At 37.0% G+C, this 12,955-nt stretch overlaps 1 protein-coding gene across 3 annotated transcripts in view; it reads right to left on the reverse strand.

The window, feature by feature from the left end:
• The window catches only part of LOC145663236 (uncharacterized), a 355,902-nt gene that overhangs the window by 316,448 nt on the left and 26,499 nt on the right, over positions 1-12,955 (reverse strand). Inside the window, exon 3 of one of the 3 annotated variants that reach the window (XM_081729609.1) lies at positions 1,853-7,381. The exons of the other annotated variants lie outside the window; for them this stretch is intronic. Within the exon in view, the coding sequence (XP_081585735.1) occupies positions 5,785-7,381 (1,597 nt within the window). The 3' untranslated portion in view covers positions 1,853-5,784. Of the gene's footprint in view, positions 1-1,852; positions 7,382-12,955 lie in introns of those variants that run through there. 3 annotated transcript variants of the gene reach the window in all.

Below are 12,955 nucleotides of genomic sequence, written 5' to 3' on the forward strand. Positions count from 1 at the left end.
GCTGCAGAATTGAAACGTGAATTTCCCTATGTGTAAAACACAGCTATTAAGAGAAATACTGGTTTACTTCTGAGTGCCTGTATTTAAGCAATAGAATAATTACATACGTATCGAACTTAATTGTAACAAGAAAGATATTGCTTCAATAAAAAGGAATTTACAATTTCGCTTAAAGTGTATTCACTGTCTGGTGTTGTTTGTATTTAGTATTGTAAATAAAGTTTTAAATCTTAGTTCACATCATCAGGCATAAATGTTTTTGGGTCCAGGAGGCAAAATGTTACCACTCATGAGATTTTCTTTCACGTTACGACTGTAGGATTAAGAACGATGAATCTTGCAACGGTAAAGTGTATTGATAGAGCGTAAACATTAGGGACAAGCGGTATGCTGATACTGACTTGGTGTGGGGTGTAAAGTGAGGTACTAGATACTGCATGGACAAAGGGTGCTGAGTTTGGAAGTGTTTGTTGGTATAGTAAAATTTAGTTTTTCGATATAGAACTGTAATGTGGGGAAAGTTATGCGTTGGTATAGCTCCAGTGTGGGACTAGGTATTCGGACACGGAAAGCTATGTGGAAAACTTATCGTTAGAGGATCAAAAGCTTTTGATAGATTGTGGATGATGCGGCTATCCACACCGTAAATCTGTATGTTAAGTTTGGCCGTAACAAAACTTTGTATGTACTTAGGATCGTCTATGCATAAAGTTAAAAAAAATGGCATTAAACCGTAGAAATGTGGAAGTTCATGCTCCTATTTCGGGAAGAATATTTGTGCTATATCTATGCTTAATCATTTCCATTGTGAACGCAGTAGTAAGGTTACGCCTAGAGTCTGCGTTTGACAATGTATCGCACGATATCTCCAGCTGGAAATGCAGTGAAATACCGTTATTTTTTGTTGTAACAGGACACTCCATTAATATAGTTTAGAATGTTCAACACAGATGGTAAGAAAAGAGTGAGAGTGACTTGGACAACGTGATCTCACGTTGGAGAAGTGTGCCAAATCAGGTACTCCATACTCTGTGTTTAATATGGTGATGTACAGAAGAATGCTGGTCAAAGTGCAGTGAACAGAAAACCATGTTTAAAGTATACTACCAAAATATACAAAGCATTAAAAACAATTTTACGGACTGTGCTATTAACATTAGTTTGTTGCTGGAATATGGGTCTTTAGTGGTGAGTGAAAAATGGCTAAAGGAAACGGTAAGGAACAGTGGAATGCCGTTTCTCTTCCAATTCTCTATATAGAGAAACGACCGCAAGACAATAGGGGCGAAATATGTATTAAAATATATGGGGCAGCAGAGCACAGAATGATCTCGTACGTAAGTGTGAAATTATTTGAATCGAGGTAAGTCTGTCCAAGAAACCCAAACTTCGTCGGGTGTTTCTGCAGACCACATAGAAACAGTCATCAAAATTTACTTGAAACATGCCACGAATCACTTCCAGATGCCGTCAAAAGGTGACAAAATTTGCTCACTTTGGTGACTATAACTTGGCCTTAGATATGGATCGACAGTAAACATGGATAACATTAGACACAAATGACACCCCTTTGTCGACTATTCTATTCAAGGACTAGGGATAGTACAATATTCATAACGCGCATAAAAGTAACAGCTTAGATTATGTCATCTCTATTTTTCCGACAGAATGTGACATCTCATATAAAACGTTGGTTGTCTCCATGAGTACCCCGTTCCTTATGTTACTCCCAACCCCACGAGCCAGCAATCCAACTTAAAAAAAGCTTGTACCTGAATGGAGGAAGGCTCCTTTAGGTGAAATTTCTAAAGTATTACAGGTGTTACAGTGGACACTTTTACTAGACGGAACAGTAGAGGAGGCACTGGGTTCTTTCGCCGATGTTTTTAATGCAACAATAAAGATTTTGTACAGTTCAAAAAAGCAAATACAATGAAATTTTCAACATGAAACGGCGAGCAGAGTCATCACACATTCCGAAAACAAGGCTTGGGAACTGTGGCGTTCATTTCCAAATGAATACATATCTTGAAAGGAATTTCTGACATAGTACTTCGTATAAAAATCTATTCAGATGTAGTAAACACCTAGACTATATTTCAAAAAAAATCAGACACCAGACACAACACTAAAAAACCTTGGTCTCTTATCCGATCTAGGTCTAAAATTTCTATCGTACCTCTTGTGACGTACAATGATGTATCAGGTGCAGAAGATGAAGAAAGAAGAGAAAATTTCCATGAATACTGTTGTAACAAATTCTCAAATGCATAATCAACGTACTTCCCTGTTCAATCTGTTTGCTCGTCCACTTTATCTCATTTATCTTTCACTCCTCCAGAGGATGAGTTACTCTTATTTTCTCTCCGGCATGAGAGCCTCTGGCCAGAACAATATAAGCTAGACCTTGCTGCGTTGGACATCATCCTTTTTCTTTTCCACTTTCGCTCATTTTTGATAATGTTTCAAGGAAACCTGTTTTCCTTTTCTTCGAAAACAGCCCGTCTCCATTTGTAAATCTGGATTACGAAATTATGTCATCCTAAAGCAATACTTGGCTAGTCTCAAACATATCAATCTTCTGCGAGAAAATTGTTAAAGACATTATTTCAGGTTCAGTCATTCCAAATTTGGTAGTGGAGGGTGGACAGGCGATCTGCCGTCAGAGCGAGCCAAAATCGTCGCTCGGAATCGCCACTCAAACCTTTCTGGGCGTCAGTCGTCTTTTCACTGTGCAGCAATACCTGTGGCGGCAAAGCAAAAGCGCCGCTCGCAGAGTAGATGCGGAACGAATTTGCCCTAACATTGCATCCAAATACGGACTTCACCAACTTTTCGTCTAAACCTACATTCCGGTACCAAGGGCAGGTACGTCATTTGAAGGGCTTAACGCCGTCTGATCCGTTTAGTAGTTAATACTATTGCAGACCTCTATTGCAGTATATATATATCATGCACTTAATATTTCTCTCAAAACTTAACTTGTGAGTGCGTCAAATCCCTCTCCACATGCTGTCTAGTAAGATGCCTTGCTAAAGCGGAATACAAACTAAATCCTTTTGGACACTCTCCACATGTACCTGGTTATTCACCTCTGTGCTTTAACATGTGATTAGCCAAATGTGAACTGCCAATAAATATCTCTCTACACTCTCCGCACGTTTGAGATTTCTGTCCTATCTGGATTAGCATGTGATTTGCCATGTGTGGACTTTGAGCAAATGCCATGCTATGATCTTCCCATGTTTTTTTCACAGCGTAAACTATACCCTTTTCCAAATCTTTTGCACGTGTGAGATTTTGCTTCTGTTTGGATTAACATGTCCGTCGCCAAAATTAAACATCAATTAAATGCCCCACCACACTCTTGCCATGTGTAGTACTTTTCTCCTGTGTGGATTAACATGTGTATAGCCAAATTTGGACGTTGATTAAATGCCCAACCGCACTCTTGGCATGTGTAATGTTTTACTTTGATGTGGATTAACATGTGAGTAGCCAAACTTGAATCTTAATTAACAGGTTCACTGCCATCAGCATCATATGTAGTGCTCACCTTATTTTTATCTGGGGCCATGAGCACCATATGTGATGATCATGCTCGATATCTCAAACTACTAACTTATTTAGGTTCTTGAGCATCATATATGATGCTCATTGTCACAAATTACTGTGAAACCATGAGCTTGACATATAGTACTCGGATACCATTAATAATTTTGCGGGAGAAGCAAAATATCGCGACAAAAATGTAACATTATTATCGATAATTGAGCAAACGTAAGAAGAAATTTATGGCCTCCAGGGACCAGTACCTTTAAATCACCTTGGCAATAAACATGTTATATGTGTTACCACATTCTTGGCATGTTTGTAGCTTTGCTTCTTTATGGGTAACATGTGTGTTGTGACGTAGGAACATAGACTAAATCCTTTACGAGACTTGGCATGTGTAACGTTTTCTTCACTGTGGAGTAAATGTGTGTAGCCAAATTTGAGCGTAGACTAAATGATTCTCACACTTTTGGCATGTGTAATGCTTTTCTCCTGTATGGACTAACCTGTGTGTAACCAAACTTGTACGTTGATTAAATGCTTCTCCACAATCTTGACAAGTGTAATGTTTTTCTCCTGTGTGGATTAACGTGTCTAGCCAAACTTGATCGTCGATTAAATCCCTGACCACACTCTTGTCATGAATAACACTTTTCTCGTGTAGATTAACGTATGTGTAGCCAAATTTTATCGTTGTTTAAATGACTTAATACACTCTTCGCATTTATGATGTCTTTCTCCTATGTTAATTAACATGTGGTTAGCTAAACTTTAACGTTGATCAAATTCCTTAGCACACTCTTCGGATGTTTAAGGTTTATCTCCTGTGTGGGTTAACATGTGCGTTATAGACTAAATCTCTTTCCACACACTTGCCACGCATAACGGTTTTCTCTTATGTGGATTAGCATGTGTGTAGCCAAATTTGAACTTTGATTAAATCCCTTACCACAATCTTCGCATTTGTGGTGTTTTTCTCCTGTGTGGATTAAGATATGTGTAGCCAAAATTTAATGTCAATTGAATGCATTACCACATTTTTTTGCATGCGTAATAATTTTCTCCTGTGTGGATTAACATGTGTGAACCAAACTTGGACGTTCATTAAATGCCTCACCACAATCTTGGGAAGTGTAGTGCTTTTTCTCTTGTGTGGATTTACATGTGTCTAGCCAAAGTTTAACCTCGCTTAAATGCCTTACCACATTTCGCATTTATGATCTTTTTCCCCTGTGTGAATTAACATATGTGTAGCCAAAGTTGAACGTCGATTAAATGCCTTACCACACTCTTTGCGTTAGTGACGTTTTTCATCTGCGTGGATTAAGATGTGCGTAGCTAAACTTGAACGGAGAATAAATGCTCAACCACACTCTTCGCATTTGTGATGTTCTTCTGCTGTGGGGATTATGATGCGTGTAGCTAAACTTGAACGGTGACTAAATGCCATACCACACTCTTCGCATTTATGATATTTTTCTCCTGTGTGAATTAACATGTGTGTAGCCAAAGTTGAACGTCGATTAAATGCCCAACCACACTCTTCGCATTTGTGATATTTGTCCTGTATGAATTAACATGTGTATAGCCAAAGGTGAACATTGATTAAATTATTTACCACACTCTTCACATTTCATATTTTTCTCGTGTGTGAATTAACATGTATGTAGCCAAATTTGAACGTTGATTAAATGTTTTACTACACTCTTGGCATGACTAATGTTTTTCTCCTGTGTGAATTAACACGTGTGTAGCCAAATTTGAACGTTGATTAAATGCTTTACCACACTCTTGGCATGAGTAAAGTTTTTCTCCTGTGTGAATTTACGTGTATAGCCAAATTTGAACGTTGATTAAATGCCTTACCACACTCTTCGCATTTATGATTTTTTCTGCTGTGTGAATTAACATATGTTTAGCCAAATATGAGCGTTGATTAAATGCCACACCACACTCTTCGCATTTGATATTTTTCTACCGTGTGAATTAACACGTATGTAGCCAAACTTGAACGTCGATTAAATACCCCACCACACTCTTCGCATTTGTAATGTGTTTCTCCTGTGTGGATTAGCATGTGTTTAGCTAAACTCGAGCGGTGATTAAATACCTAACCACACTCTTCGCATTTATATTTTTCTCCTGTGTGAATTAACATGTGTATAGCCAAAGTTGAACATTGATTAAATTTTTTACCACACTCTTCAGATTTGATATTTTTCTCGTGTTTCACATTTGATATTTTTCTCGTGTGTGAATTAACATGTGTCTAGCCAAATTTGAACGTTGGTTAAATGCTTTACCACACTCTTGGCATGAGTAATATTTTTCTCCTGTGTGAATTAACACGTGTGAAGCCAAAGTTGAACGTCGATTAAATACCCTACCACACTCTTCGCATTTGTAATTTGTTTCTGCTGTGTGGATTAACATGTGTCTAGCTAAACTTGAACGTTGATTAAATGCCTTACCACACTCTTCGCATTTGTAATGTGTTTCTCCTGTGTGGATTAACATATGTTTAGCCAAATATGAACGTTGATTAAATGTCTTACCACACTCTTCGCATTTATATTTTTCTCCTGTGTGAATTAACACGTGTGCAGCCAACTTTGAACGTTGATTAAATGCTTCACCACACTCTTGGCACGAGTAATGTTTTTCTCTTGTGTGAATTAACACGTGTGAAGCCAAAGTTGAACGTCGATTAAATACCCTACCACACTCTTCGCATTTGTAATTTGTTTCTGCTGTGTGGATTAACTTGTGTCTAGCTAAATTTGAACGTTGGTTAAATGCTTTACCACACTCTTGGCATGAGTAATGTATTTCTCCTGTGTGAATTAACACGTGTGAAGCCAAAGTTGAACGTCGATTAAATACCTTACCACACTCTTCGCATTTATGATCTTTTTCTCCTGTGTGAATTAACATGTGTCTAGCCAAATTTGAACGTTGGTTAAATGCTTTACCACACTCTTGGCATGAGTAATGTTTTTCTCCTGTGTGAATTAACACGTGTGAAGCCAAAGTTGAACGTCGATTAAATACCCTACCACACTCTTCGCATTTATGATACTTTTCTCCTGTGTGAATTAACACGTGTGTAGCCAAAGTTGAACGTTGAATAAATGCCTTACCACACTCTTCGCATTTGTAATGTCTTTCTCCTGTGTGAATTAACATGTGTCTAGCTAAAGTTGAACGGTGATTAAATACCTTACCACACTCTTCACATTTATATTTTTCTCCTGTGTGAATTAACACGTGTGCAGCCAACTTTGAACGTTGATTAAATGCTTCACCAAACTCTTCGCACGAGTAATGTTTTTCTCTTGTGTGAATTAACATGTGTATAGCCAAATTCGAACGTTGATTAAATGCCTTACCACACTCTTCGCATTTATGAACTTTTTCTCCTGTGTGAATTAACATGTGTCTAGCCAAATTTGAACGTTGGTTAAATGCTTTACCACACTCGTGGCATGAGTAAATTTTTTCTCCTGCGTGGATTAACATGTGCTTAGCCGAACATGAACACACACCAAATTCCTTTCCACACACTCCGGAGGTGTGGGCTTTCTCACCTGTTTGTACAGACTTACCGCTCCAAAAAGTTGAACTTTGACTAAACCGTTTATCACTTTTTCGATACGTATGACGCTTTCCACTTGCCTGTGTTAGCGTATGTCTTGACAAACGTGATCGATTAAATCCTTTGCCAAACTGGTTCGAAGTATAAGATTCCTCATCTGAATAAGAAATAGCTTCTTTTAATGTGATAAACTTATTTCCTTCTCCGTGAAAAGCAAATACGCTATCACGCCTGCAACAATTTCAACAAACAAGGAAATGTGAACGGAGATAATAATTAAGTACCAACAAAGAAATGAAATCATTCGCTATATTTCATGATAAAAATAAGTTTATTTTTGTTCTATTAAATGAAATATGTTAGAAATGTGAAACGGAGTAAGATTGAGAAGTTTCCATATATATCTATTCTCAAATAAGAGGATGTAATTTGTTTTACTATGTCAAATTGAACAATCATTTGTATAGTGGCGGACATAAAGTCTTTGGCCAGGTAATGGCGACTGCTTGCAAACATGTGCAGAGTATGAGAATTAAATCTGTCATATCTGTAGTTTCGTGTGGAGAAGAAACAATGCGAACCAAAGGTTTAAAAACAACTCAAGTTTTTAATATAAACTCTGCCGAAGATTACTCACTTATATCATTATAAAAGAAACACGAAAGACTTTTTGAAACGAAGAAAAGTAACATATACCTTCCCAAGCGGAGGCACAGAAACATAACGTAATCGACTAAAGACGAATTATTTACCGCATAGTGATCGTGGTTCAGTGGTCAAGGCGCTTGACCTGTAACCTTGATGTTCCTGGATCGAATCCACGTCGAGCATTATATTTTACTTCAGGAATTTTGATGGCGGGGATGACACACGTTTTATTATCTTCAGAAATTTAAATACTCGGATGTTACAATACTTGAACTATCAAATCTACAGGAATAATAATACTAATAATAAGAATTATCTCGTAGAAGATTAAAAATTAGAAACTTATTATCGCTCAGGTCATACCATTACAAACAGAAACGTGACATGAAGGAGAAAAAGCATTTCGGTTTGGTTTAATGTTGATCATGACAAGAGGAATTTCTCAACTCGATTCTAAAACAAACCAAACAATATCGGGATGAGACTTAACATTTTACATTCTAGACGGGAGAAGGCTAACTCAAATTATCGTCACGCTTTGGAGATGAGAATCGAGACGAGACAACAAGAATCGTAAACATTTATCGTTTTATCTCGATTCTCGAAATAATGTATGGCACTTTTTAACTAACAATTGCTCTCTTGACTCAATCTTATACGTTATTTTGTTACTTTGTATTTCAGAGCTCACTGAATTATGGTCTGTGTATATATTTTTGTAGCAAACCTTTTATAATTACATGTGTAAACTCTAAAAGTTAGTACATTAAATCACTTACTCTTCAAAGATATTTAGTTTTTTATAGTTATTTTCCTTATAACGTACAGTGGAATGTTTTCTATATGAAACTTTACTGGAAAGCTTTCGTTTAAATTATAGTAGCTGGAGAGGTATCTCATGAATGTATGAAACCCCTTCCCCGAAATCCCTACATTTAAGTAAGGTTTGCAACTTTAAAACCTTTAGTACCATTATTATTATTATTATTATTATTATTATTATTATTATTACTGAAGTGTTGTCAATTTTATGGTTTATCCTGTTCTACCCAACTCCCGGGTAGTGGATATTGTGCTGAACAAACAACGCGTGTATAGGTTTTCCCCGGGTTCCGCTTCCTCCCACTTTCTTTATTCCAATATTTCTTTCATTCTCATCATCGACGTCTTCTGTAGCTTAGCCGGCATAACAATTACTTAAAAACAAATTTTCTTACGGCTCTTCTGAGTTCAGGATCCCTGCCTTCTACACGAAATTTGCCTCGAAACTTTCGTTTTAATATTTAGATAGTTGTAGGGACGTATGCAGAGGGTTTCTACCTAACGATACGGCGATTTTACAGATTTTAATACAATGTGTTCTCATACCGAATTTGTCGTCTATATTATTACTATTATTACTGAATAATTCAGACCTAAATATTAAGTACTATTCCAGTGCAAATAAGCATACGGAAGATAAGGAAATGAAAATAATGTTTTTGGACCCTCTATCAGGATGAATTGTCTTATAAGAAATATTGTGGGAAGAAATAAGATGAAAAGAAGGTGTCAGCTACTGGATAGTATGAAAATCGAACCTTTGGAAGCCTTAACAGAAACTAAGTAGGATTTGTGTATCACGATACCCTTTCGATGTAACACCCATTCTTTAGGTATAAGACATTAGATTATGTATGCTTTATATTGATATTTTAACATAATATACAAACAAATATAAAAAAGAATAGTTCCCATTTACCAATTTATGTTGAACGAATATATGGAACGTGTTGAAAATGGCAAACGAAAATATTATTATTATTTCTAATAAGAGTAGAACACAATAACAATTCGAGAATGACGTTTCACTCAAATTCATGACTCATACTAGCCCTGATTGATTAGCCGTTTGTATCCATGAATTGTTTACGAAACACGTGAAGTTTTCAAACAGTAGGAATCGAAATTGTAGACTGTGACGTCATGTTGTTAGTTTTCCCTATGAAAGAAGTCGTTTGAACTCTAACTTTTAAGAACGAGAGAAATTGACTATTATTCATTTCATTATACATCAGAAATATCGACATTTAAATTATAATTTTTTCTAAATATTCTCGGACAGAATCGAACCGCGGACCCGTAACTCACGAAGCGAATGCTCAAGCCATTATCCTAAGACCGCTCTTTTTAAGTAACAGTCAAGAAACACTAACCTATGTAGCAAATTGCAAACGTTTACGATTCCAATATTTTATTAACGATGAAACACTGATTTCGGTCATGATAAAATACTGTAGTCAAGAGAATTCAAGTTTAAATTTTAAAAAAAGGACCGAAAGTAGCTCCGTAATGTATCTCTTTATATTCGGTTATTCTCGTTTTACAGGTATTTCCAGTTAACCTGAATGGCAGGGACACGAACAGGGATACATCGAAGAAATGTAATATTTCAAAGACTTTCCCACCGGGAATCGAAACTGAGAAACCGCCTACTAAATTATCTGATGGAGTGACTAGTTCGTTCCCAAGCCAAGTAAGCTTGAGACGGACAACATCGAGTTCGTGGGTTTTCTCCGGCCACTCGCACGATTTCATCTCACCAATTCGTTCATCATAATTCACTTGCATCAATCATAGTCTTCCTTAACGTAATAGGCATAACCGTCGGACATTAAATGTAACGACTACATTTTCAACCAATCCAAATCGAAAAACAGTTGTATTTTATATTGCTCATTAACGTTTTTTCAAAACAAAATATGTAGAAAAAATCATGGCGAAACGTAATTCCATTCAAAAGTGAAACAGCAGGCTCATAATACATTAATCTAAATTAAAACCATTACGCATCGTTCGGAACTTTTCCAAAATATGTACGGATATTCTGAAAAGTGCTAGAGTTGTTGTAAGTCAGTGAGTCGGCGGTTCAGTTGTCGTGGGCCAACAGCATGTGACCCACTGCGACCCATCACTCACCATGACCCATTGCGGCCCACCACGCACCAACCCACTCTGCTCACTATATTGTAGACAGCATCGTCTGAACAATATGTTTCTTTTAACACTCGACTCTAACCATAGAAACTAAAAACACGTTTCTGGTTCGTTGCAGTTTTGATTCTCCAAACCAGGCCCGCAATCAGAGGGGGGAGAGGGGACGTGGGCCCCTAAACGTTTCGTGGCACCTGCAGACCTCAACACAGGAAACACAATTTAGATATGTGTAAGATAATTTTTAATCACTTGTTTTCCTCTTAACATATTCATGGACCCTATAAATCTCTGTGGCTGGTTGAGGGCCTGGTACAAACCTTCTGGTGTATGAATTGTGTATTATAGTTATAACAGAAGAAAATTGTCACCTTGTTGGGGTTGAAGAAAATCGAAGAAGCAGCTGAGGTAAAATTTATATGAACCAAGGTGGAACAAAATGAACCCTGCGGGGCTTCTAATCCGTTCTTGCTACTACTACTACAACTTCTTCTTCTACTACTTATACAGTAGAATCGTATAGTTAAACTGCACGCATAACGTAAGTAAATCACAATTTGAGTATTGTTTTATTTATAAAAATAGAAAAATTCTTGGCCCGGGTTTGAACCCACGCCAAAAGAAAGTATAATTACTAGCGCATTGCGCCAATACGCACAACTACGAAGACCGACAGTAACAGTTATTTTATTTCTGCTGTATTTATATACCCTACGTGGCGAGAAACTGATAACTGCAACTAACCACCTCCTATGACTAGGGTTGAGCGTGATTTAAAATTATGCTTCTGAACACGGGAGAATTTGTCTACGTTTTACTTTCAACGCTTTCATTTCCCTTTTTCACTTCTTTCTGTTTACTTACCTGAGATGAGTATCTCCACATGAAAAAAGAGCTTGAGGTATTCTTGGATATTGATATTTGTAATTGTAATAGTAGAATTAGGACATATACTACTTCGAAACTATGAGTTTTTAGAGGAAAAATACATTTTTGAATCACTGCGATATATAAATTAATATATAAGAAAAGGAGTAACTAGTGTGCCTAATCCTTACGGCCAAATTGAAGTCAAATGAAATGAACTTCGGTATATAGTTAGGCCTTGATTCAAACTAGGATGCTATCATATTGCTTTCATTATAATAATACCCTAAAGTATAGTGGGAATCCGAATTTTTGCGAAAAATAATTGAGTACCTTACAAGCCGTTCAACTTACGGAGCTGAAATCCACTATATTAATTCTTTATTGAAAATTAACAGAAAGTCTCCTACCATTTTCTATTACTTCTCCTTTATGAAGTATTCTCTACTACTCTATTACTTCTCCTTATTACTTCGGCACTCTGTAAATATGGTAAATTGATACTGGGTTACTTTGTAAAAATAATCAAAAACGATCGATATTAGTTGAGACACAAACAATACAGTGCGTCATATATCCATATATGCTTACCATCAGGGGCGGAACCAGGGCGAACTTCTGCTGGGGTGGTGGGATGTAATACTGATACTTAGGGCTACATTTAAGAGCTCCAAACTCTGGGATTTATTTTCATATACAAAATAAGGAAATTTCTTGTTCTGAAGAGCTTTTTCTCTCCTGAGGGGCGTACTCCCCCCAGGATTTACCCCTGGTTTCCATGCGGTTTATACTACAATAATTGCTGAAGCTTGATTTTTTTTTATATGGAGCGCTTACAGCACAGGACAATCAACCCATAAAGCTGTGAGAAAAAACGACATAAAAGTTGTAATATAAGCTTCTGTGTGTTGGTCTACCGACCTTGATTTGGAACTTAAAAAATTTCACCAATTTTTCCACTGAAAAGTATCGATAATTCAACAAGGAAACAATTAGACCATGACAATTTAATTGAAATTCATCGTAATTTTACCCACGATAAACACTTTACCATTTTATATCGTAAAGGTCAGATCCATCGTTATTGTAACAGAGTGGTGTTGAGCGATTGACCGTAGAAATTCAAACACCGATTAGTTAGAATTTCACAACTTGGTTTCGCAAGTGTAAACCCTTTAGTCGGTAAGGAGGCCGTGCATCATGTGTCAGAGTTGAGGATGATGCGTTTTGATATGTCAGTGCTTCATGGTGATTGGTGGGTCGGAGAGAGTTAGAGAGGTTCACGGTGAGTGGTGGGTCGTAGGTCATGGCGGGTGC

The sequence above is a fragment of the Thermobia domestica genome, chromosome 10, assembly GCF_964235325.1.
Source record: "Thermobia domestica chromosome 10, izTheDome1.hap1.1, whole genome shotgun sequence".
Lineage (NCBI taxonomy): Eukaryota > Metazoa > Arthropoda > Insecta > Zygentoma > Lepismatidae > Thermobia > Thermobia domestica.